The sequence below is a fragment of the Calypte anna genome, chromosome 12 (assembly GCF_003957555.1).
Source record: "Calypte anna isolate BGI_N300 chromosome 12, bCalAnn1_v1.p, whole genome shotgun sequence".
Lineage (NCBI taxonomy): Eukaryota > Metazoa > Chordata > Aves > Apodiformes > Trochilidae > Calypte > Calypte anna.
In genome coordinates this window covers 17301173-17328365 of record NC_044258.1, presented here as the reverse complement: position 1 = coordinate 17328365, position 27193 = coordinate 17301173, and the positions used below count along the sequence as shown (strand labels likewise).

The 27193-nt window shown below is 43.8% G+C and overlaps 1 protein-coding gene across 10 annotated transcripts in view; it reads left to right on the top strand.

Annotated features, from left to right (window-relative positions):
* FOXP1 (forkhead box P1) overlaps positions 1-27193 on the top strand; it is a 377025-nt gene that overhangs the window by 247496 nt on the left and 102336 nt on the right. For 9 of the 10 annotated variants that reach the window (XM_030458438.1, XM_030458449.1, XM_030458445.1 and 6 more), the window contains one exon: positions 15763-15897. In XM_030458438.1, the coding sequence (XP_030314298.1) occupies positions 15763-15897 (135 nt within the window). Of the gene's footprint in view, positions 1-3228; positions 3401-15762; positions 15898-27193 lie in introns of those variants that run through there. The other variant, XM_030458447.1, reaches the window with a different exon arrangement.

Sequence of the window (27193 nt, the reverse complement as noted above, 5' to 3'; positions counted from 1 at the left end):
TAGGAAACCCCATCCAGCTCTAATCTGTTTGTAAGGTGACTGACACATAAAGTGCTTTTTGTTTTAAGGTAGAGGGAAATGCATTCGGGGTAGAGTTTCAGGTATAAATGTCAGGTGCAACGCAGTGCGTGATCACTCAAAAAGTCAAGCAGATAACCTTGGCATTTAGGGACATTGCCTTGTATAAAATGAAATTGTATTTTGTTTTTTAAAAGGAGGACTACATTAAGAGGTCACCTATTAGCCGTGTTTTTGCTAGCTGTCTGAAACTCAGCTCTACTGTCTATTAAACTCAAACCACTGTGTAAACATTCCTGTGTTGTTCCTGGTCTCTACAATGGCCAAGGGGATCAGGTTTCACCTGCCTGCACATCTTCAAGCAATTAAAGCAATTAGCTTGAAGCCATTTCACATTCAAGGTCTACTGTGACATTCAAGTCCAGAAGAAGTCTAGGGGAAAAGAAAAAAAAAAAAAGACTACAGAAGGGTCAGTGTGCAGCACACACACACAAATACCCTGCGAGGGGGGTTTGGAGTCCGCAGCGACTTCCAAATGCACCCGGGAAGCTTTGCAGCAGGCATGAAAAGTTGGTGCTGCAAAAGGGGAAGGATAAAGAAAAAAAGCACCCAATGATCCTTTAAATTACACCCAAGTTTTGCATTGAGAAGGGAGGGGGGAGGAGAGAGGAAGAGCAACACGGTTTGGAATGATATTTGTGTGAAAGAATACAGGGCTGGTCTTATTTACTGACATTTCTCTTGGCACGGCGATCCTATTTTTCTTCTCTTTTAGGTGGGGATTTCTATTTGGTGTTTACATTGTAAAACTGCACTCATTCTGGGTAATGTATCCCTTACAATGACATTCAGCGTTGAGTTTAGTGATTCCAGCAGTAAGTCTTGAAAGCTGCTATTTTTTAAAAGGTTGGAGCAGATTAGTGGTGACCTTAAAAGATTAAACTAGTACAGTTTAAAGATAAATAATCAGCCTGTAGCACATTAGATAGCTACATAGGCATGACAGAAGGTGACTTTCTTACAACAGTTTCAGAACCCAGGAAGCATTTTTACGTTTGTAACTTGACTAAGGCAGGGAACAGTGTTTTGCAGAAAGTGAGCTGTAAACTGATTGCACCACTTCAAATTGGTTAATACAGTTTTAAATCCACAGTTTTCCCGTTGGTTTTATTATGGAGAAGAGGCTAATTTTAAAAGCTATGCCTGCTGCAAAAGAAGATCTTGCTTTGCTGTCCCGGAGGGTGTTCTTAATCAGAAATAACCGCAGGCTAAATTATAATGTGGAATCCTGCTGCCCTTTAACCTAACACTGCTGCTCATTCAGTGTTTGTTAACAAACAGCTCTAAGTACAAAATTGTTTGAGAATTACTTTTTCATTATATTTGCTGAGTTCAATTAGAATAAGAAGCTTATTTGGGGAAGAAAAAATTAAAAATGTATGTGTTGCTGGAGAAAGTTTCAAGCAATTGTTTCCCAGCGAGCAACGTGTTTGGTACATATCTGTGGACTCTGTGGCACACGTAATTCAATTTAAATAAAACTGCCTCCTGAACTGATATTTCTGAACCAGTGTGAGAGGCAGAGCTCAAGGGCATCCCCAGCCCTTTGGAAGACACACAGACCAAAATGGTGTCAGGGGCTGAGGCCAGGGCCCCTTGTGCTGGGGAGGGGGATGCTGCTCCCCTGTTGGTTAACGCAGAGCCACAGATTCCCCATCCCTGGGAGGGGTTTGAAGAGCTGGATTCAAGTGGCACCGTGTCCTATTTTTATTTCATTTTGAATAACATGTAATTGAAACGTGCACTCGGCAAATTAATTGGTGAGCTGAAGGTAAGAACTGCTGAGTTAGTAGAGACGACACAAGCCCTCCTCTTTTTTTCCCCCTGAAGTTTACATGCTGGAGCGGAAACGCTGTGGTGCTCAGAAAGGAGGTGATGCCTCTGTAAAGCAGATCTTTCCAATTTTTTTTTTTTTTTTTTTTTTTTTTTCCTCCTAGCTTAGTCTTCTGTTTCTATGATCTGCCTTTTGAACTGTTTTTGTGGCTGATCAGTTCCACCTAATATGTCTCTTGATTTCTGCTATTGTAATACTCAGACGACATGCTGTTCTCTTCATTTTTATAAGCTTTAGATGCTCCTGCCTGTCATACTCTGGCGGTTTATCTTCAGTGTCTGGATTTGCTTTCAGACTTGCATGTCTATCAAGCTGCTGTTGCTTTGAATGTGAGATCAAAAGAAGATGAATTCCAGTAAAAAATTTCCTTGTACGAAGAAAAGATTGGGGGCCTATGTAAACATCCCACTGACAGCTCCCAATGAGTTATTTTAGCAGAGCATTAGCACCCAGAATGACAGACAGTCCAAGACTACATGCTAAATAACAAATCAGTCCCTTCAGTGGCAGCAGCACGTTGCCACAACAGCAATACATTTTCTAAAGGAATCCTGTTCCTCTTTTTTTTTTTTTTTTTATTGAATATGGCTGTTCGACTGCTCATCTCTTCACGAGCTGCCTTTGAGTGCCAACCCCAGTTTACTTTTTCTTGACAATATCTGTGTCATGTCACCAATATGACAGGAGACAGGGCTTCGATAATGGGGTGGGGAGACAGTTAGTTACTCATCTAGAGTTAAATAGGTAGTTTGGTTTAGGAGAAGAGGATGGCGAAGAAGGGGAAGCATCTGCCTGGATGCTGAAGGCACGCTTGTGGAGATGCTGGATGCAGGTCTTGTGCCTGAGACAAGTTGCATTTTTTGGGTGCTTGTTTATGTGTCAGTTCACGCAGTTAAGAGGAAACAGCTCTGAAGCCTGGCCAGCCTCACAAGCTGGTTTTAAGAGCAAGTTGCAGCCCTGTGAAGGGTAGGAAAGCCAAGCGTGGCTTAACTTCTGTGCAAATACGAATTTACCGAGGTGCAGGAGCGAGGTGTGCTTTTTGCTGCTGTTTGGTCTGGTTGAGGACATAATTAGTTCTGCATGTTTCTGCTCTACAGATGGGGAGGGTGTGTGTGTGGGGGTGAATTTAATAACGCAGAATCACTAGATTTTTATTTTTTTTTGTGCTCGGGTGTCGTGCTAAACCCAACTCGGAGATTACCTGCGAGCTGCAGCCTATCTCCCTGCTTGGCACGGGAAGAATTAGGGAAGGAATGCTTTGCGGTTTCTTTGTCATTTAGTAAAAGCAGAGGTTGCTACTGTGGAGGCAGAAACCCGGTGGCTGGCGGCGAAGGGCAGCGCTCCAGCGCCGTCTCCCTCCAGCCTGCGCTCCGGCTGCACAGCACTTCCTGTTTATTCAAACATCTTTTTACCATTCTTCAGCCCCCGCTTCACAGAAACGGCCAGAAACCCATCTCCAGCGCGAAGACGGAAATCTAAAGGCAGACAGTAAGAGCTTACTCTGTTAAACTCTTCATTTTTCCCTGCGAGCGCTCAGAGGAGGAGAGAGGAGCGTGCGGGCAGGGCTGAACTTTTAACTCGCTGCCTTGCGCGGGCAGCTTGGCAGTGCAGGAGAGGGGAATGGCTTAGGTTTAAAGCAAAGGAAGCCGGTTTGAGGTTGTTTACTGCCGTGTTGACAACAAGGTTGGGTTTTTTTGGCACGGCTTCGGCGAGCTGTGATGAGGACTCAAGTCCTCTTTTGGGGCGCCCCTCGCCTTGAGATGTCCCTGTGGAGCGGGAGCAGCCGTGTCTGCCCCATCCCTGCTGCTGGCCGGGTGCTGTGGCTTCTGCTTGCACTTGTACAAGTGGCAAAAAAACCCCCAAAACAACAAAACCTTAAAGAAAAAAAAAATTTAAAAAAAAGGGAAACGTGGCTGGTGCTGGGCAGCAAAAGAGAAAGAGGTGCAAGCCCCTCCGAGTCGCTTTTGTGTTCTGCAAATTGTTGGCATCGTGGCTCTGGCACCACTTGCGAGTCAGCCTCGCTAATATTTGTACCAATTTCATGCTAATAAAAATCAGGCTGCTGAGACAAGCATGGCTATTATCTCATTCATATTACTATTGTTTAGACCTGTGGTACTACAAAAGGAAAGGGAAAGCGTGCTCACGCCGGGTAATGGTTGTTAACTTCTCACGTGAGGGATTTTCTCTGCAGTTTTTCAGTATTAATGATTGTTGTATGAATGGTCTTCAGGGGTTGTTGGAAGATAGTGTAGATCCTCTGGGTAATCCGTGTTGCATCACGTATTCCTGATTTTCCCCTCTCTCTACAAGTGACTTAAAAAACTACTTGATATTTCATATTTCTCAGTTGTTTCTCCCCCCTGAATAGTTCACTGATACAGCAGGTAACTTTTTTTTTTTTTTTTTTTTTTTTTTGGGGGGGTGGTGGGGGTAAGCATTCCTGGTGCTCATATAGTGTGAAACATAAGAGAAAAGGGAAAATATGCTGCCTGCCCTATGGAGAAAACCCATCCTCCTTGAGGCTTTTCCTGCCTGAGATCCAACTGCCCTTTAAAATTTTAAACTGTAAACCCCCATCTTCCTAGAAGAGAGAGAAATCAAGCTGAGTGTTCAGCCAAACCACAAGTACAACAAACATATTTTTAAAATATATTGCTAGTCTGGCTTTTTAATGTTCAGAAGTTGTTCTGCTTTGCAGGGGAAAAAATGGTGTTTGCAACAGCCTTAAGGACAATTTGTTTAACAGTAGGAGTAATTGCATGGGGAAAATGGAAAGAGTGACTGAAGTTATTTACTCAGATGTTAGTGTAGGTGTGGGGCAGAAAACTCACTGTGGGAACAGTGGGCTGCTTTTCTTGGTATCTTAGTCTATTTGATGACCATCAAATTTCCCAGCTCACTGGTTTTGTTTTTTCTGGATGGCATGTTTGATTATTTATCAGAAGGGAAAGGGAGTAGCTGAAGCAAATAAACATGTGACCGAGCTGTGTTTTGTTTTCCACTCAGAAGGCCGTGCCCTTTAACAGATACACAGAAAATAATAAACGTATTGTTTTATGATAAAAGGAAATTATGTGTATCATTTTCTTTAGCAAGGCCATTAACCCCTTGTGCTCGGTGGTCTCCGCCTTCTGGCAGCTCCTTGGGTTTGCAGCTGGGAATTAAAGGCACTTCAAACCCCCTCGTGTGTGGAACGTTTCCATGGATTACTGCTTCACCCCTTTGGATTTACTGGATTTATTACGTAGCCCTTTCTGCCTCAGCACATCCCTGGTCCTCTCCCTAGGCCTGCTTGGGGTACAAGTGACTAAATGAGAGGCACTGAGGATTTGTAGAAGGGTGCTGACTCCCGAAGGGAACCTTGGAGAGTGCTGCTGGGATCGGGATGCAGCCGGGATCGGTGTCTGCACCACACGGCGGGGGTTGCAGCCGCGTTTGCTCCGTTACAGACAGTGTCAATTTATGGGATTCTTTTTTAAGTGCCAGGTGTCTAGCATGGTGTGTGTGTAGTATTTCCTTTGTAAAGTTTAGGACAATGCTCGTTACCTTCCCCCCACCCCCCCAAAAAAAAAAAAAAAAAAAAAAAGAACACAACATCCTATAAACTAAATCACTGTCAGGAAGTAAAATACAGGGTTGCCTCATCTCTGGGAAGCATGTTGCATGCTTTAGCTGCTTTTATGGGATTAAAAGAAACAAGTTAAGACTGTCATGCACATGAAAGGAAACCGAGATGTGGTTTGTTTCACATTGTGCAGGTAGGTATAAATTTAATAGACTGACTTGCTTTCAAAATCTCTGTCTCCCCGAGTCGCATGTCAGTTCCAGCTCTCTGATGAGCTCCGTGGTCCATAATAGTGCCTGACTGCCACTGCCCCCCAGGTGCCTTGTTGGCAGGAGGGTCCCCTCGGGGATGGAGGTTCCCTCTACAGAATGGCTTCATGTCTGAAAAAGGAAAATTTGCCTGACATCTTGAAGTTGCATTCAAGTATGTGCATGGCTGGTGGGTCCGAGGAGCAGGAAGTGGATGGTTTGCTCGCCAGCTCTGGGGGATCAGTGTTTGGTGAGGAGGTCAAATAGGTGGCAGGGACTGAGGGGTTTGATTTGAGGGAGGGGAAAATGGCATTCAAAATACCAGGGAGAAGAAAAGTTGCTTAAATAAGGACCTGAAACTTCAATGTGATGTGGAGAGGAAAGAGGAAATGAGCAGCTTGGGGCTGGGTGGTGTGGGCAGGGGCTGGGCAATGTTGCCAGCCACCCTGTGCCAGCAGCTCCACGAGGTTCAAGGGGGCTTGGGATAGGCTGGAGAAGTGGATTTGGGGTCAGTGGTACAGAATGGATGTACCATAGAAGTCAGAGGAGCAGGAGTGGTTGCATCCTGTTAGATACAGGATCTCTCCAGCCCTGGCTGTAGTCCTTAGGCAGAAGCCCATGAAGGACAATTAGAGGACTGTCCATGGGGGAAAGTTTTCTCCCAGCCTCCAGTGATTAAAGTTTGGCTCATGCCCTGAAGCATAAACATTTGTACTCTGATTTATATTTTTATCTTTCCAAAGGTAGCTGTAAATGCTTTCATTACTCTCTGTGCAAGTGTCTAATCCTTTCTTTGCATCCTCCCCATGCTCTTGGCACTGGTCATATCTTGTGACAGCAAGTTCCAGAGAGTAATTATGAGTTGTGTATTAAGAAAGAAAAAAAAATCCTTTATCATCTTTTTTTTTTTTTTTTTTTTTTCTGGTTGTTGTTGCTTCCTGACTTCATTCACTGTCCCCTTTCTCCTGCATTATGAGAAATGGCAAATAGCTCCAGATGTACCTTCTCAGGCCAAGTCACAATTTGTGTACTTTTATCATCTCCCCTCTTACTCATCTTTCACTAAACTAAACACTCCCACCCTTATCAATCTTTCCTTCTATCTACTGAGGCCTCTAATCATTTTTGTCTCCTCCATCTGAACCTCGCCTGTTTTTACTGTACCAGAATCTTTTGAAATTAGGTTTTTTAGAAGCTGTTCTAAATTAGGTTGTGCCATAGGCTTGAAGAGGACAGATTTGACTTGCAGCATTAGTTTCTGTTGTTTTGGGCTATCCTTCCATTTTGATTCTGTCATTCACCCAACATCAGTGAATATCTGATGGTGCCTGGTGAGGCATCCACAGTCAGGGACTTCATTTCATGGGCCTCTTGAGTACAAGTTTGTCACAGTGTTTTGGAAAACAAGCTTAAAATATGTTCCCTGTTTTGTTGACCACACAGGGAAGCGCGCAAGCAGCTGTATGCAATATACTATTTATGTTGTAGCAACAAAAAGGCCCTCTTCCTTCTCCCCCCCTCCACCTTATCCCTCTTCTTTTCTCTTTCAAAAAATATGAGAGCTTCCTGTGCTTTGACATCCAAGAAAAACGCGTCTCAGCAATGAACAGTCCTCCAAATATTCAAAGGTCTGGTTCACTTTTGGATAAACACAGTAGTTCAGAATCTGATCTTGAGCCTACAGAAACGAGCTAGAAATCCCATAAGATTTTTTTTTTTTTTTTTTAGCACTCAGGCATAGTTCAGTTCTGGTTCAGTTTGTGTGGGGAGCCAAGATTTGTATCCTTTCTCATTTTACCAGGATGTGTTGGCCCATCCCTCTTTTCTTGCTGGTACAGACCGCTACATGCTGTGAATCTTGACATGCCAAAATAAAGAGAGCCATTTTTAATGTTTGGGAACTTTTTGCCAGATGCTTTTTAAATGGCTTTGATGAGTCTTGACTGTGACTCTTTAGAAGAGGAGACAGAAGGTGTTTTTACAGTGTAGCCGCCTGAGCAATTTGTGCCTCAAGAATGGGATTTTTGGAGCCGTTGTCACAGTTGTGGCTGGTTTGGGGTGTGCAGGTTTCTGAGCTTTGCTGAGTTTTTGAGTTCTTACCCTGCTGCCTCTCATCACCTGCCCTCTGCCATCCTGCTTATCTTTTTGAAGAACATTTCCCCTCAAGGTGGTGGAATTCATGAAAAAATTACAAAATTAAAATCAGGTGTTTTGGAGGCAAATCCCTGTCATTTCTGTGGGGCTGGATCCCTGGTGCTGCAAAGCTGGGGTAGCAGGCAGGAACCTTGAGCCATGGGCTGGGCTGTGGGGTGGTAGGGCAAGAGCATCGAGGGCTGTTTGTCCTTCTGCTGGCAGAAGGAAGCTCAGCACCCACGAGGACAAAGCATAACAGCACTGGGACACAGGCAGCTCCACCCTGTGGGTTTGGAAGAAAGGGTTTCTGTTTCCAGTGCCTTTTTCTGGAGGGGATCTCCTCAATTGATATCCAGGATCCATTCCAGAGGAAAGAAACTAAGGCTGCTGGAAGAAAAATAAAAGACTCATCTTCTTGCCTTACAACTGAACTATTCTAGGAGATGCTTCAGCATGAGGCACGTTGCCAGCTCCCTTGCTCCGAGCCTGCCCCTGTCACATCAGGAACAGGATGTGAGCTGGGGTTTGTACATGTGGACCTCCAGGTCCCTTCTCTTTTTTCCAGCATGGGAATCACCCATTAGTCACTTGGCTAGACCAGTCTGCTATGTCTAAGCAAAGCCTTCAGGCCAGCTGATCACTTTGTTCAAGTAAAGGATTGTTGTTGAAGCTCTTCTCTTTGAGGAGCTGGCTGGTGGCCCCCTGGATGGAGCCAACCTTGCAGAGGAGCTGCAGGTGCTACAGACAGACAGCTGGCAGCATCTTCTTGGCTCCCTGCATCTCTCTGCTCCACCTCTGGAGCTGGAAGCAGGGTAAATGGAAGGGGATTATTTAATGAAACAAGGAAACAGAGGGTGAGATGGGGGTGATTTGAATCCAAGGCTGCTGAGGAAGCCGGACAACAGGGCTGCTTCAAGTGATGTTGGATCCTAGCTGTATCCCATAGCACATCCCTGTTTCCCACCTGTAGTTATCCCCACTGCAGTGCTGGGAGCAGCATTGGGGCTCTTGGCCTTGGCAGGTTTTGATCTGTGGCTCAGAGGGTCAGGATGGTGGGAACAGGGAGGGAGCATGTAGCAGCTCATTTCCCAGTTATGGAGGAAGATGAAAGAGCTGGGTACGAATGTCAGTGGGAACGAGTGCTGCAGGAACATCTGCTTCTCTTTTTTACATCTTCTACATTTTATTCCTCCTCTTCATTTTGGTTCTTTTCCTATTCTCTCTAGTTGGTTCTTCTCACCTCCCCCTGTTCTGTTCCTCCCAGAGGAACAGCACTACCCACTGCTGTCGCTTTGCACTCTTTTTTTTTTTTTTTCTTTTTTCTTTTTTTCCCCCTTTTTGCATACTGCTCCGCTCCTCGCCGCTTTCCACACATTGTGCTGCTCCTCAGCCTGTCGGATGAGAGCTGCAGCAGGGCTCCCCTCCAACGTGTCTGCCTCCTACCACTGCTCCTCTACATCTGCTGCTCCAGGAGAAGAGGGTGTCACAGGAGAGGAGGTAGAGGAGGCAGGAGTGGGAGAGACATGAAGCTGCTCTGAAGCTTGGGTGCATCCGGGCTTGGGAGCTGCATCTTGCCTCTCTGCTGGGAGCAGCTGTGGAGTGGAGTGGGGTGTGAGGACAGATGGGAGCTGAGAAAGAAGAGAGCTTGCTGGCTGAGTCTAAATCCCTCCTTGTCCCACCCAGGAGAAACAAAGGTACTTTGCCTTGCGAGACTAAAAAGGAGGCCAGAAGCCCTTCTGAGAGGTGGGACTTGGCTCTGCTGGGAGAGTCCCCTGTAGCTGCTGGCTGGGTAGTTCCTCAGTCCCTAAAGCTGTTGCAAAACTTGGGGAGGGGGAAAAATAGGATGGTGGGGGAACTGCATGCCTGATGCTGCAAAGCCACACTTTGCCTGAAACCCTATGGGGAGAGCTTAGCAGCAGTTTGAGCTGAGTAAGGATCCAGGATTGTGCTCAGAAATCAACACAGAAGGTCTTGCTTCTGGAGTCTGGGATCAGAGTGGCATTGTGTTTTCTCCAACAGTAGATTTTGGCCTTAATATATCTTCTGTCTCGACCCTCTCAGCTTACTGTGTTGTGTTTTGCTTTTTAATGACCATAACTGACTGAAATGATGGACAGATGATTATGTTGGCTGGTGAGTAACTTTTCAGATTTACTGCTTGGACACTTCAGATAGCTGCTGGACCATCTCTGATTTCTGGGAACACTTCCTTTCTGCTTTCTCAAGTTCCTTTCCCGATGGGCAGCTTTGTCCACCTGGAAAGACCCAAAATCCCTAGGAATCTGTAAAAACACATGGGATTTTGTTTTGTGCCCTTCTTGCAACTTCTGTGTGCACGCTTCTCCATTTCAGAGCCAGCCAATTACTGTACAACTGCCCTGGGAATTGGCAGTCAGACAGGACGCCGCTTGCTTTTGCATCCTCCTCTCTGTTGCTCATCTCCACCCTCCAACCTCCATACGTTTCCCTGCATCCTGCAGTTCCTTGGATCAGCCTTTTGATGCCTGATAAACCTCAGGAGCAGAAGCAAGCTTTCTCCTGGTGTTAGAGTCAGGCCCCCATTATAGCCGGAGGTCTTCGTATTTCATTAATAGCTGATTGATATTAGTATCGGATGGAGCAGATGGGAAGGGAGGAGCTTGAGCTCTTTTTCTTCTGTAGAAATAGGCTGATGGAAAAACAGTTAGAGAGGCACTGCCTTCTTGTATTGGCTGCAGTGGTGGAACAAGTTAGCAAGAGGCTCCATAGGACTGGATCCTGTTACTGTTTTCCTTATGTACTAACACTGTAAGCAAGTCGTCGACATTTAAGCAGCTTTTCTATTTTTGAAGTTCTACTCTTTTTCTCCCTTCCTCAGCCCCCTTCCCAAATGGGAGGTTTCTAGCCACACAGAATCAGAGGCAGGGCTACTTTTTTTTTACCCTTCCAGCAGAACTTGCCCAAAGAGAATGGTGCAACTGAAATATTGAGCTGCTTGCGTGAAAATGTCAAATTACAACAGCAACTCGGGTGATAACAGTGCCGGATGTTCTGGGCAAACAACAGCTGGGCAAACAAGTCACGTTCTGTCTATCTTGCAATAAAATTGTCTTGGTCATCTCAAATGCATACTTTCCCCACCCCCCTGATACTAAACTATTTGGAAGACATTAAATGGTTATCACTTCCCTAAGCACAGGCAGAGGGGTTTTCAGTGGGGCTTCCCACTTACTCTGTGGCATCTTTGAGTGAAACAGGCTTGATTCATCTCACAGTGAATGTGCTTTTAAATTTTTTCCTGGGTTAGGTGTCACCCAGTCTTGGCTCCAAAGTGTCATCCCAAGTTTGTGCAGTGTCTCTAAGGTACAGTGTTTCGGTTGCCTTTTTACTGGTCTCAGTTTTAAACCAGAAAATCTCGTTATCTCTGGGTGATTTCCTAATGGATAAGAAAATAGCTTGGGAGTTCATTATCTTGTGTTTAGGCGTAGCACTGAGCAGAATCAAGATGACTGGGTTGGTAGTGAGCCTTTTCCTGATGTCATCTTTTCAAATCCTTGTTGAGAGTGACCACAAACCTTGGCACTCAGAAGATAGGCTTGCCTAGGGGCTGATTTTCTTTCTCTTCCTTCAGTAAACGGGAAGATTTCTTATTTGTATTTTGGTGCAGAGAGGAGGAGGATTGCTGGTGCTGTGTGATCAGCTGCTGGAGGCCAGAATTAGCATCTGGGTCTGGTTGTCCATGCCCAGGCTTGCAGGCTCTTCCAGCAGCACATTTAGGTGGTACATAACGTGGCTCCTGGTAATCACTGGTCCAGTTAGCTGAAGCACCTCCGTGGTTTCAGGGGCTCTTGGTGTCTCTACCTGCTGGTCCTGTTGAAGGACAGGAGCACACAGTTGCCTGGATGCACAAACACAACCTGGTTTACCATGGCCCTTGGCAATTGTTTGCTTGCAGGCAGGCAAGCACGTGATGGAGAGTTAGGATGTAACTATGGCAGTGGGGAGGAATGTGTGAAAAGAGCTTGGAGATGTCAGAGCACCTGCTCATGAGGAGAGGGCCACGTTAGCAGAGCTGTTGGCTAGCAGTAAACAGTCCTGGCACCCTTGTTTCAGGACTTGGCAGCAGCAGACATTGAACTGAGTCCAGCTTTACTCTCTACTGCCTGTTCAGTAAGTTGAGGACAAGGCAGATGATTAAGGAAATGTGGGGAAACTGCTACAGAAGCTTTTGGAAAGATAAGAGACTTTGGTCTCCATGTCTGACAGTCTGGCACTTCTCACTAGCATTGAATTCACATGCAAATCAAAGGCAACATCTACTCCCACAGGAAGCTTTATTAATGTACAGGCCTGCTTGCGAAGCTTCGTGCTGATGAAGGTTGTGGGACTGACTTCACTCTCAAATTAATTTCCCTGCCTATCCTTGTTTGAGTGCTGTGCAGCCTCAGCAGGGCTCCCAGGCCAGCATCCAGCTGTGGGCTCCGTGTTCCTGCGTGGAACCAGGGAAGGGGGTAGAGGTGCTCTGCTTGGATCAGATGGTCTGTGCTGGTGTAATGAGGGCAGGTGTCCATCAGGCTTGAACTGAAATCAGCAAATTAATTTCATGAAGGCACTCCAAAAGGGCTTGAAATACTTTGATTTCAAGAAGAAAGAGGGTTGGTGCTTCCCAGACTGAGCTATAACCATCTTCTTTCTACCCATCTTGTCGTGTGTGAGGAGTGCAGATGAGACTTTGAGATGGCTTGGTCTGAAGTAGGAGGGAGGAAAGGCTGAGCAAGGGAATGTAGGAAGGTACAGGGACCTGGGATCACCATGCCACCAAGAACACAGTAGCTGCTGCTGGATATGGTTCAGTAAGAACCAGATCGGAGCTGTAAACAACTTCCAAGTCTTAAACCCAAGCTGATCTGGTGCTTATCTTTTATTGCTGTCAGTAATTTATAAGTGGAAGAGCGAAATCGTGAGAGAAGAGAGATGGAAAATGTCACCTCAGGCTGCAGTCCCCTGAGCTGTCAGCTTGTCACCATCTCACCCACCCCTGCCCTTCCACGTTCCTTTGTTCGCTGTTGCTCTCCATCCTGGGTCCTTCAATGCTCTCTCCAACCAACTCATTTGATCCTCTCCTTGTTTTTAATCCTTTTCCTTCATCTCTGCTCCACCCTTTGTGCTGGTCCCTGCCTCTCACTGTCTCTGGTTCTGCCAGGTCTCAGCACCAGGACAAGATCCAGGCAGCCAAAGAGCAGGGTGGTGTGGGTGTCACCTTGAGGGTGGGTGTGCAGGGATGTGGGTGCTGCACAGGGGGGACTGGAGCAGGGACAGAGCTCTGGCTTTGCTCCATCAGAGCTTTGCAACTTCAAGCCTGGCTCCAGGGGCACAAATCTTCCTTGGTGTGGGGACAACCATGATGAGGGCTGGTGGTGGCAGCAGCCACTTTGCTGAGCTGCATGGAGCTTCGTGGCCAGCTCGAGGAGAAAGCAGGCATTTCTTGCATGGCTACTTGTTCTGGGAATCTTCAAAATTTTCTGGCAGCCAATTTTAGTTGTGCAACCTCTCAGCTGCCAGAACGGATAGAATCTGATCATATCACATGAAATGCATGCAGGGTCTGCTATAGCAACTGTATTTCAAAGAGACAACACATATGGTGACTGGTTCTTTTTGGAATAATATCTATAAGTTGATGATGTTTTATTCAAAAAGGCTGTAGCTTGAAAGGTTAGGGATGTTCTGATTGTTTAGTGTATGATGAAAGAAAGGCTTCTGTGTTTTTTTCTTGGCCTATTGAATCTAATTACTAGGAACTAAAATGATCATTTGATTGCACATTTACCTGGAATTATTCTTCTGCAGAGCCAGTCTTAATAATATATAATAATATGTTGCGCTCTACTGTATAGAGCTTCTTGTCTGAGCAACTCAGAGTGCTTTACAAGCATTCATTAATTAAATAAGCCATACAACACCCCTGTTAAGTAAGTGAGTATTTGTTGCCCATCCCCTTAAGTCTTGTAGGTTTTATTTCTGCTGCCTCTGCCCACCCTTGAAGATGCTTTGACAGCTAAGTAAGCTAATTCAAAAAAATTAACATTTTTTTAGCTGTACTTAGTTCTTTCTGCATAAAGCTTTCCTTTGTTGCATTGTATTAATTGCTCAGCTCCAGAGTCTTCTGGTTCTAGATGCTGAACCTCCAGTGGGGGTGATTGTGTGTGTGGGAACACAGTGGTGTGCCCGTGCCTGGCTGCTTCTTGCACCCCTCACGGGGACAGGGACCATTGCAGAGGTGCTGTGGGTGCTCTGATCACCAGCCAGTCTGAAATCCAAAAGGTGGTTTTACCTTCCTTGCACCAAGCTCTGCTGGAGATTGCATCCACCCTTACAGAGTTTTTCTGATCCAGTGGAGTTATTCAATTTGAAGTATTTCAAAGGAATATTTCTCCTTACCAGAGTGTGGTGAGGCCCCTGCTCCATGCTTGCCATTGCCTGCTGGCCAGCCACAGTGGTTCTTCAACTCCCTGGGCTGCTGAATGTCCCTTTAAAAGTTAAAAGATGGGTCTAGGCCATAAAATAAGAAGGTTTTACTGGAGAGTGGCAGATCTGAGTTTGCAGCCCTTGGTGCCAAACCTTTCCCAGCAGTTCTGCACTGAGATGAAACACTTTGCAACTTGGAGAAGCAAGTGAAACCTGAAGCGTATCTGACTCCTTAATTAAATAGGTATTAATTAAATCACTCGGAGAGCATACACAGTAGGAGTGGGGAAGGCTTTTTCCCTCCTTCCATGTAGGCATCTTGCAAAGGGACTATTTTTCTTGTTTTACATTAATGAAGTCTTCAGCCTTCCCACTTTTCCACCTACACATGTACTGAACGTCTCCAAGGAGACCAAGAAAGCCCCAGTCCAGTGCTGGTGAATCCTCTGGGAGCAGCAGGCTTGGGTCTTGCCAGCAGAGCCTCAGCTGTGCCACAGTCTGTCTTGGGGGTGAGCATCCTTGCAGTGCCCTGGCTGGGGAGCTAGGGCAGGGACTTGCTCCTTGCTCCCTGTGTTTTGTCTCCTCTTGCTTTCTTTTCCCCACCTGATGGAGAAATTGGCCTTGCAGAGCAGTTGGCTCCAATGTCCAGGGACACTGTGGGCAGGAGTAAAGTGTCCTTTGCCAAGAATTTTTGCAAGAATCCCCCACTATGTGATGCTCTGCTCATGCATTCAGGATCATGTTTCCTTGTCCCTCCCTCCTGTAGGGTTGCACTGTCCCCTCACTGCTCTGCTGCCTCCTGTCTGAGTCCCCACTTCAGGTCCATCATAAACCTTAGTGATTTTTTGGAGGGGGAGAGACACTATCTCTGTTTTTCATTGCATTCACTCCATCTCCTTGCAGCTTCCATCACCTTCACCATGGTACCTTCAGGACTGGGCATGGCTCTGCCTGCTTCTGGCTCTCCTCTTCCTCCTGTCAAAGCCTTCCAGAAACTTCTCTGACTTTCTCCAGGGCTCAGGAAAGCAAGCAGTGATACATAACTGCCCTCTTCTGTTACTCACTGGAGAAGAGAAGCTTGAAAGCCATCAGCACATGAGCCTGCCTGGTGGCAAGGAGAACCATGAGCCACTCCAGGCGGGGAATGAAAATCACTGTATTGTGCTCACTTGTGCTCAAGTACCTGGTTCCCACCCAGGAGCTGAACATCAGCTGCTGCTGTTTTTCTCAGTAGTCAAAATGGGAAATCCACTGGTGCAATATGAGCCCTCTGCAAGTGCTGAGTTGTTGGGTTTTTGGTTTGTTTGGTTTTTTGTGCAAGCCACTGCTTTCCTCAGCGGAGATGCTTTGGGAGTGAAGCCCCATGACCAAGGGCTGCCTTGACCCTGTGCTCTGCATGTAGCTCCCCAGCCCTGTCTGCTATAAACTCAATTTTCCAACTTCTTTCCTCCCAGGCTCTCCAGGTGGCACGGCAGCTTCTACTGCAACAGCAGCAGCAGCAGCAACAGCAACAGCAGCAGCAGCAGCAGCAACAACAAGTTAGTGGATTAAAGTCTCCGAAGAGGAATGACAAACAGCCAGCCCTTCAGGTAAGAGCCTGTGGGCCTCCTGTGGGGCTTGTGAAAGCTTAATAAATGCATCTTCCTTCTGAATGCTGGGATGGGACCTCCAGGAGCATCCTCCTGGAGAAGTCCGGAGAGCAGCTGCAGATGTAAGTGGCATGAGGAGGGGTGTCAGGTGCTGTTGGAAATCCCTCCCAGCATTTTTTTTACAAATTGTGAGCATGTATTTTTATTAGCATCTGGTAGGGTTGGATCATGACAAAATGGAACAGCTTTTGTTACCGTGTCAGTGTGCACAGGAGATTTGCATGAAGGTTTCTGTTTGATTGCTGTTCCATTTGTAGTCTGTGTTCACTCAAACCGTTGATTTGCTGTGTCAGGGATATTGGGAAATAGTAGGATATCATGTCATTGGTTTCTTTTTTTTTCCCTTTTATTGTCTGCTGATTTATGGGCATCTTCAGAAGTAAAATCTAAATATTGTTGGGCTTTGTGCTGTTATGAATTCAGAAAGCTAAAACCACGACAGCATTCCCAAACAGAAGATGTATGCTCACATATGTGTCTTTGGAGTTCATTCTGCTAGTCTTGTGGGATAAATCAGGGAAGTTAAAGACAAGAAAGACCTATTAGGTCATGTATCACATTTTCCTTGTTGGTTTTTTTTTTTCTTTTCTAGCATTAGAAGTCCCAGTGGTGGTGGGACCATTATTATTTTCCTTCAGATGCTTTTCCATAACAAAGCACACGCTCAGGAACTTTCCACTTCAATTCCATCCCCTTGCTCCAAGTAATACTGCTTGTATAAATACTGAGTCAGTCCCTTGCCTTGCCTCTTGTTCACACTCCTCAAACATCTGAGGTACTAACATATACTTTCCAGTTTTGGCAAATTATATGTATCCAGTTCTTTATGTATTTCGTAAACCAGCACTTGTAGACCCTTGACCACATTGCTGATTTGCAGCTGCTTATTGCTGTTATTATTGCTCTCTTTGCAGTTGCAGTCTGTCACTGGATTTTTGATCATAAGTTACTGAATGCAGCAGTTCAGTTGCAGTTGCACAAAGCCCTGGAGCTGGGACATTTCTCTTATCTTGTTCTTCTGTATCTGATGCTTCAGGCTCTGTAGCCCCAAATTCTTTCTGGGTTGTTCTTTGGGTTTTTTTTTTTTGGTTTGTTTTTTTTTTGCTTGTTGTCATAGTACGCTATCAAACCCATGATTTTGCTCTTTCTAATTTTTTTTAGTGTGATATGTTATCACCACAAAATTCCCTGACAGCTTTGCTGCTTCTCTTGCCTTTTATATGTGCTTCAGATTCTTTTCCTCCGAAAATGTGGATCCCAGACTCTTTAAATATGTAGTAGAATACAAAGGGAAAGTCAACATCACTAAAGGCCTTGACAGTCAAGTGAGAGGATCTGATACTGTGGTTCTTACCCAAAAAAAGGTGGTGGGGACTTCAAGGGGAGTTTTGGCTGAGTGAGGAATAGCTATTAACTGCAGCCCTTGGCCCAGCATGGACAACATCTCTCCTTTGTGTAGTGATTTCATCTTCAAAGCATTTTGCCAATATTAATCTCCAAAACATCCCCAGAAGGAAAGTCTGATAAGTGAGTAGCATTATTCCATTTCTGGAGTGGGAAACTGAGGGAAGCAGGTTAAGTGACTTGCTTAGGATCACAGAGGGAATTGGGTTTAGAGGTAGGATTAAGATTCATGAGTTCCTGGCTCTCCCCCACCCCCCGTGCTCAGGCTGCTGGACACCACCTCACACTTTATAGCCCAGCTATTATTCTTTTGGAAAGTATGAGGCATTTTGTCATTGGGCAAATACACATTTTATTGGCAGTGTAGAGCATCATAATCCAAACCGTTACATGAATGCTTTCAAAAATATTTTATTTGGTAAATCCATAGCTGATCCATATGCCTTTTAATAGACTCTTCCACTGGGGACATTTTTAATGAGAGATTGTGCTGGCTAGGTCCAGTGTCAGGTACTAAAAGAAGTGCTTTGTTGTGCAGATGTCTTAAGAATGGCTCCAGAGGATGAAATATGACTGTGTTGACCTTTCAGCTGTGAGCTTATTTGTCAGGATTCAAATAAGTTGAAAGGATCAAACCAAACAGTTTCCGTAGTCAGACTGGGAATTGTGTTGCAGAGGTCAACAGTGAAGGCCACATCGTGGATTCCATAACACAGCCAATTGTTGGTACATATTAAAGTACTGGAGCAGCTCCTGCAGTCAGAGACACAATTAAAATTCTAATTTATTAATGTATACAGAGAGCTGGCCCAGCCTGTCACTCACTGATTCAAATGACTGCCCAGTCTTCTCTCTCTCTCTCTCTCTCTGTTTTTTTTCCCCCCTCTTCACTCCTGGTGCTTTTGCAGTCTTCACTGTACTGGAAGTCCTCTTGAGTGTAACAGACCCCGAGTGCATCCCTGCAAAGAAAATCTGTTGCTGGAAGGAAATGGTGGTGCTGGGGTGGAATTCTTGAGCAAAGCTGCACCCATGCAAGCAGCCACACCGCTGGAAATCGGGTGGCACTGGACTGACATGGCAATACCCATGGCTGACAGCACCTAGGATATATGTCAAGGGTGGTGGAAATGCACTTGTTTTTCAGAAGTCTGCTTAAATAATGAACAGAGTCATCTTTGGACTTAGTTTATAAATACAGATGTCTTATTGGGTAGCCACAGCTGTTAGCAGTTTCCTATTTTTTTTCCTGACAAACAGAATTTATGTCTAACAAGAATACCGTAGGCATCACCAGGGCATAGGTGCAGAGCTCCCTAACAGGAGTGCTGGGGAGCTGTGTTTGCCTGAATTGGCAGGGAAGAGTTGCTAGGAATGCTGGTTCTCCTAACAAGATGCTCTGTAGCCCTTCCCACCCTGGGAGGGAGGCAGGCAGGTGCTGTCCCACCTGGGGCTGGAATTCTTCCCTCTGTCTCGAGGGGACTTCAAGGCAGGCTGGCAGGTTTGGTCATGGAAACCCTCCCACCACAAATAGATGAGGAAAATTAATCTAGGACACAGTGTGCAGCTAATCTCATGGATAATTTCCTATATTTCTTCTTTATTCACTGGTCAAGTAGCCATGGTACTTATATCCCAGCATCAGGTGGCCACAGTGATGCCTTCGATGGCATCCTTGTGACAGTGGGCTCCAGTCATGTCTTTGGGGTTTCTTGACCTTGATAACACTACATTGAGACCTGCTTTTAGCAAATTTTCAGATATTTAGTGTATAAGAACATGGGCAGAGGAGTGGAGATGTGCTGTGCTGATTGCTGGAAAAAAAAAAAAAAATCAAAAATCTCCCAATACAGGATGAGTCACATTTTGAGCCTATCTCACACTGCTGTGCTTTATATTTGGCAGTGACCTCTGGTTTCACAGCCTGATGACACAAACAAAAGGCAGTTGAAAGTTAAGGAATGGATTTAGTAACCAGCAGTTGGGAAAAGGATATAAAAAATATCAGCCCCAGAAAAATTACTGGAAGTGAAAAAAAGGCTGCAGCCTGTGTGATAATATATTTGCCATAGACATTGGATTTCCTTGAGTCTGTGAAACAAATAATTTAACAGGCCAGGTATGCTGGGGATTTTGAAAATGTGCACATTTTTCCAGGCCAAGATAAATATATCTTTGTATTAATAGATGTATTGATTAAAATTTGCAGCTTTAATTACTGATGCTCTTAACGATTATTCATTTTGGTTCTCCAAGCATTTTAGTTGCTGGCAAGAGCACACAGATTGGAAAGAAATCAAGAGACACATTTTCTCCCAAGAAAGTAAAAGTGCATGTGTGTTTTGGCAATACTAAAAATACAATTTTTTTTTTAAAGACGTAAATGTTGTGTGTTGCATTGAGCTGGAAGTTAGATACTGAACTGAAAACAGATTTAGGATGTCCAAGTGAGTATCTTGCAATTGCAACCCATCACTTGACTTTTTTTATGGTGATTAAATGAGATTTGTTGTATGATAGTTAACCTGCATGTGTTTGGCGAGAAGAAATAATGAAATTACTAAGATGGAAACTTTTGTTTTCAGTTGACAAAACAGAAAATAAATCTTGCCTTTAGGTCAAGGCCAAGAAAAGAATTTGGGTTTGGTTTAGATTTTCAGGGTGAGACTGGGGGAGGTTGGGGAGAGCAGAGCTGTCCTCGCCTTTGCATACCGCTGCTTTTTAAAGCAGCCTTTTGGCTGGGCTTTTGAAGAATTTAATTTGCATGCTATATTATCTTAATGTTTCTTTCCAGTATCTTGAGAAATAGAAGAGGGATAGAGGAAAAAAAAAAAATCACTGAAGCTAGATGTTAGGGGCAATTATTATTGTTTTTGTATGAAATTAGAAGTTATTAACTCAGCAACGTAATAAATTCTGAAAGGTGAAGGGAAGGGTAGACTCAGAGCACCCAAGTACCAGGTTATGTAGCCTCAGGTTTTACACCCAGTGTACCTTTTTCACATGGTGGTAAATTTAACAATTGGTAAAGAAATCACCTCTCAGTAGATAGTTTGGGAAAAAATTTTGCAAGTGTTTTTCTTCTCTTTGTACCAGTATCTTTAATTCACTCCTGTAAATAGGTGTTCACCTGAATTTGGCCTCATTTAAGCCAGTGGGAATATTTCCACCAGTTCTAGTTGGGTTGGGATTTCACTTCTGCAGAACTTAAATATTTTTACCTTTGAAAATTTTACTTGAATCTTACACCTTTTATTTTTGGCTGTGGAAATAAAGCAAAGTTGAGTTTTGCTGGGTTTTACCAAAGGACCCGTAACTCTTTATTCTGCAACCCCAAGCCCAATCATAGGTGTTAGTCAGTTCTTGGAATATGCCTGTGAAGTGCAAATACCATCCACCCCACAGAATCAAACAAAATCTGAGTCAGGTCCTCTAGAATTACATGATCAGCTTGAAAATTTTGATACTAAGGAGTTTTTTTCAAGTGAAACCTGTGGGCTTTTTTTTTTTGCTGCCCTTTTTAATATTTTTTCTAAGGCCTTTAGTATTCAATTTTTCCAGCTTTTCAGACTAAGCAGAAAGGTGACAAATGCAGTTGCTTTCTTGAGAGACGCCTGTGATTTTCTTGTAGTTATGTGATTAAAAAAAAAAGTGGCTACTAGGAAAATACCAAGATATTGGAAGAGCTGGCAGTGTGAGCTACTCCCAGCAAATACATTATTCTCATTTTATAGCAGTCTAAACCCTGGCTGAGAGGTACTAAGTGATGCACCCAGGGTCCTAGAACTGCAAGTCTTTGGTGGGTGTTTGGTAGTTTGGCATCTACACCTTGTAAAGAAGTCAGTCCTGAGGGGCAAACCTAAAAGTAGAAGCAAGGATCTCTCATTTCCAGCCCCAGTGTCTTGCTAAAGCACCCTGAATATAATTTTCTAGCAGCTTTTCTGCTTTGACATTAAACATTTAGTGAGTGGTTCTTGAAAAAAATGTGATTTCTGATGAGGTTGGGAGTGGGGCTGTGGGGCTGGCTGTGTCTGAGTCCAGCCATGTGTTACCCACCTCAGGGAAGGGGAAAACAAATGAAACGTTCCTGACTGGTCAGAAATGTGTAAATCGCTGACAAAATGACACATGTAATTAAGAGTGCTCCTGCCATTTTACCTTGTGGTTTACACCTACAGTGTTGAAAAAAGAGAGTGACTCCCACCTCGCTAATTACCATTATCACTGAAATGGTAGGGTTTGAGTCATTAGTTCCATGTGCATTTAATTAGAGGAAGGCTGAAATTGGATTTAACTTATTACTTTTTCATGGATCACCTTCTTGTCATCACTTCAAATTGGATTGCAGCCCCAGGTAACTAATTATGAGCGCCACAGGATCAAGAGTGAAAAAAAGGTAATTAGGAATAACAGTGTTGGACCCTTGCTGGTAGTCCACTTGTGCTGGGGAAGAAATGAGAACAGTATTTTGTAGTATTACAGATTAGGGAGTTAAAGGTATGCACTGCTGCTAGGAATCATGGGAGCCTGCCCCCTCCTAGAGAGGTTTATATGATGTACAGCTGGGTTGAAGATGTTATAGCGACATGGTTCCACAATCAGCTCCTTAATACCAAGATTAAACTTGTAAAAGCAACAGCTCAGTTGTAGGTGTGAGGCATCTCAGCAACCGGGGAGTCAGGGGTCCTGCGATTCCACCGGCACTGCCGAGCCGCGCTGCGGAGCGGTTTAACTACAGAGAGCAAGAATTGATAACAAATTAATGAACGTATTAATGATCCAAAAAGATGGTTCACATCCAACAGGGGGATAAATCAATCAGGAGAGCAGCGGTGAGGTTGGTGATGTGTGTGTCAGGAATTTAGCTCCAGTCGCTGCCGCCACGATAAATCGAGACATTGCTTCTCTTTTGTTCGCTGATTTCTTTTTGGTTTGCTTCTTGGTGGGTTTGTCCCTTTTATTTTTCTTCCCCCCCCCTCTTCTTTTCTATTTTTTTTTTTTTTTTTTTGATCTGTGGATATGATTGCCAAGTTCTGCTTTCTTCAGAAAATACTTTAAAACAAATTGTTTTATTTCCATGTGCAGAACAGAGTTCAGAACTGCAAGTAATCAATTTTATTGACACAGGCTGGAAAAAAAATGTTGATGAGAGTTCAAGGATGTGAAAAGATTGAAATTTCAAAGTCCCCCCAACACTGAGTGTAGGAAGAATTCAGAAGTAGTTCCATTAAGCAGAGAAATCTATTGTGTAGGGATCTTTAAGAAGAAAGTCTGCTTTAAGACCTACTGTTATTACAAGGAGGTTGCAGCAGCTGATTTTTGCTTGTAGAAGAGGAAAAGTTTCTTAATTTCTCGTAGTAGTGAATCACAGTTCAAAGGCTTGCACTATTTCCTTAACTTGTTTAAAATGGCTTTTAATGCCCTGTTAATGTAGGCAAATATTTGTGAGTCAGTGTTGGGTAAGTGATACTTGCTCATTATTTCCTGATGCAGGCCAAGCATAGGAAATGATGTGAACACCACGCAGAGATGCTAAATAGACTTAAAAGTAACAAAATTCAGTTACGGAAATTAAGTCTTTCTCGTTTACTTGACATTACAAAATAAATCTAGAGATTAAAAGGTGGTACCTTTAATACAGGGGAGAAAAAAAAATAAAAAAAGAGAATCTCTTTTAATACATCTCAAATTGATTTACAATTTATATACATAATATTCATCTGTGGTTGAAAAGGGGGCAACCTGAGGTCGAGTGATGTAGTGTTTCCATTTTTCCATATGAGTCTTACTGTGGGTGATAAAAGCAAACTCCTTTATTTTCTCAGTCTGCAGGAATTTCTGATGAAGTGTAGGGGTCACTTTTCTGTCAATTTGGGTAGGCAGCATTTTTGAACTACTGGTTTTTTTGCACACCCCCCCTCCTCCACCCCACCCCATACAGATCGTGGCCCTGGTCTGACACGCGCGTGCTCGGAGCGCCGCGGTCTGCAACTTATTAATGCACGGCACTGGAGGCTGTCCAGTGGTTAGAAGATTTCCTGAAGCCTGGAATAACAGCAGTGGGTGCAAGTGCCATTGAACAGAAGTGACAATGAGGGGCAGTCCGGCCTGCCTGGCAAAATGCCCGGGCTGGAAAACCAGCTGAGATAGTCAGACGTAGGAAGATTGACGCGGTGCATCTGGGAAACGCTCGAAAAGTTGGGTTCATGAAAAAATTACCTTCTGTGATCGTAAGACATCATCTGTTTTCTTACAGAGATTGTTTATAACAGGGTTTTCAAGCACTTGTCAAATAACCAGGAGTGAAGGAAACAGGCTAAAAATCTCTTACCATTCAGATGAGCCCTGGCGTAGTTGGAAGCAAACAAAGTCTCGACGTAGAGATCCGCAGCTTCCCAAGTCAAAGGGTGCTGGGAGAAGGAGAAAAGGAAATTATTATTCAAAAGCAAGTGCTTGTTGAGCATGGGATATAGGCTGGGAAGGTGGCACTCAGTGATGTCATTACAGAAGTCAGGAGGTGAAGTCATACCTAGTAACTGTTTTTTTGTGTTGCTTAGCTTTTGTTACTTAGCTGTGATATCATGGGCAAAATATTATAAACATATCATGGCTATAGCTTGCTTGTGTAACAAAAGATCAGGAACTTTTATTAAGTTTGTTTTCCTTGTCATATTGTAAAAATTTATTATGTGTACTGTGTATATTAGAAACAGATTTGGGTAATTCTGTCTAAATGAAGTCATCCCAGCTATTTCCAGACTGTCTGTTTTCGGTTGTGAATAATTTTCATACATCAGATGGTTGTCATATTTAGTAGCTCTCTACATTTTAAATAGGACATATCCCATTTTGAACTTCCACGGACTTTAGCTGCCTCTGATTTTTTTAGGCTATTTTGTTGCAGGAGTATTTTACAAGTCCTGCCTGTGGCAAGACCAATGCTGGAGGAGTCCCTCTCCTTTCTGCACCAAAATAACAGATTTTTAACAACTGCAGCAGCACTTGTGGCTTTCAGCAGCACGTGCTGGGGAGCAGCTTGCCAGATACCTATTTCAGCTTGTCCCTTTGTGTTCACACTCTGCAACAAATATGTTAAAAAAACACTTAAAGAAAAAAGTACCACGTATCAAAAATCTCCTCTGATAAAAGAAATCTTTTCTCCCCAGGGATGCGTGATTTTTTTTTTCCTTTTAACAGAAGTGTGAAAGAAGTTAATGTTTAAATGTTTAAATTTAAATCATATACACATCTACATGGCAGCTGAGTTACTGTAACTTCATTTTTTTGAATCCTCAAGGCAAAGTGTCTTTTGTCAGAGTGAGGAAGCTCTGGTGTTCCTTGCACACCAACCAGGAGCAGAATGCACTGGAGGAACCTGCAGCCATGATCACAGAATTTTACCCTGAAACAGCAGCTTTGCCAGAAATCCTTGAGTTATAGCAATTTGTTTAAAAAGAGAGATTTAAAAAAAAAAAAACAAAAAACAAGAGAAAGAGAAGAAGGCATTTTGATCCCTCTTGCTTGTGCAGAGGACAGCAGCTGTTTGCCTCATGTGCTTAAACTTCTAAAGTGAATTTTGGAGTTTCAGGGCAACAAGTGCAACATAACAGAGTAAGGAGAAACTGAACCAGGGAAACAACTGGAAATGCTGCTTGAGTGTGGCATCAGAGCTTGACAGTTTTACAGTTGTGCCATCAGGTTGGCAAAATATTGTGCAGTGTGTGCAAAGGCAAGGTTGTTGTGTCACTGAAGTGTTTTTATTTTCCTGATAGGTGTAACCTGCCTTTTATAAATTGCTGATTTATTTAAGGTTTAACATCAATGGCACGGAATCTCGAGCCATTGAAAGCCTCAAAAATGAAAGGAGACTGAAGGCAATGAGAAAGAGAGGTACGTTGTGTCAGGGTGAAGTTAGATAAAGCATGGAGAAAATGGAAGAGCTTATTAAATAAACTTTGAGGGGAGATGGAAAAGGCACTGAAATCTCTCATTTTGAAAGGAATTGGTTTACTTGATTATATGCAACAGTATCACACTCAGGGAAGTATAAGACAAATGAAAGCAAAACAAAATTTAATTGAGCTATTATTTTGCAGACTTTGGCTCTGTTTCAGACAGCCTAATCAAATTGCTCTTTGCTCAAATAACTAATGTTAAATGCAGTCTACCAACAGATGTTTAAACAGAGACTAATTGGAAAATCTACATCCTGGGTTTAGCGTGTCTAGCTGAAAAAGTTGGGAAATTGTATTTTGAAGTGAGGCAGGAAGGTGACAGGAGGAGCTCTGGTCATGGTGGGTGTCAGAGGGCAGCAGTGGCCTTGCTGGAGCCATTGAGGACATCACTGATGCCATCCCTTGCTACCCTTAGAAAATTGTCATCTGTTGCATTATGTCCTGAGAGTCCTGGTGCAGCTCATGCCATGTTCTGGTGTGCATCAAGTAGGTAATGCAGGGGAGCACAGAGAGTGAGGGTTTGTGAAGTGGTTCATGTGATCATCAAATCACAACACTTAGTTGCAGTTCTGTCAGTGGGACATACTTTTGTAAGAAAAAGAAAATATTTTCTTTAAAAAAAAGTGGTATGGCATTTTGCTGGGTTTTAAGTTACTGACCTGTATGGCACATCTCAATTTCAAGGCTTTTGTGATGTGTCTGTGCAGCCACATGGACCTCTGATGGGTTAAATAGCTCAAGCCAGGTTTGTCCTGGCCTTAAGTGACAGCCCGGGAATGTGTTGGAGTCCAGGGATCCCAGACAGGTTTAGTTTCCTACCTTTGCTTTTTCTTTCAGATCAGTGTTACACCACAGTCACTCCAGTAGTACCAACATGAGTTTGGTTTGCACAGTCATGCCCACTGTGATTTCTCAGGAGGATGTTTGGTTTTATACATTTTGCTTCTCTTCAAAAATCTGGGCCAGAGCTGTTTGTGGTTTGTGTCCTGGGCTTTGAGCAAGGTTGGTTTCTCTTGTGCAGGTGTTGTACACATTTGCTGTGGAAAATTTCTATCCCAAGGACTTTGTTGTCCAAGCGAATGGTATTTTGTGCATTCAGACAATGTTTGGAAGAAACTAGGTTTTATCTAGACAGTTGTGAAGGAAAAGGCAAAAATCAGAACCATTTGTGAAATTTCTCCCATGTTTCAATGGGAAAAAAATAATTTAGAATTCAACAGAAGTGTTTTGGCTAACTCTTAGTAGCTTGGATAAACATCTGAAGCAAACTTGTTGGGAGATACTAGCTGCCAGCCTAGCCTATTGGTTCATAGCCACAGCACAAATGCAGTAATTTTCATCTTGCTGGGTTTGCTTGCAAGAATAAATGCTTAAAGACCTGTTTGTTGGTTATCTGTCACTGTTGTTGCTGAGCACGTTGTTAATTGATGAACCTCTCAGCTCCATCCCAACCTGAGCTGTGTTCAGGCCAAAGTGGTTTGTAAGCCATGCCCCTATTTCATGTGCTCTTCTTCATGGGGTGGTTACTCTTGGATCAGAACAAGGTTTAGCTCAAGGAGCAATCTGTAAAGTGTATTCAGGAAGCCTTTCTGGCTCTCACTAAGGTCTGTTCCCTCGGGGCAGTGGCTCCTCAAGTTAGTGCTGGTGTGGTACAGGCTTAACAGCCAGGAGGTTATGGGGAGAAGCCAATCTGAGTGTTAAAAAAAATAATAATGCACACACACACACATATATATATATTTTTCCAAATTTACCAATTGGAATCCTACAAAAGACAGATTATATTTTATGACTGGTAAACAGCAGGGCAGATATTTCAGGAGAACTGCAGACAACTGTAATTTTGTGAATGTGCACAAATTACTTGCAAAAACAAATAT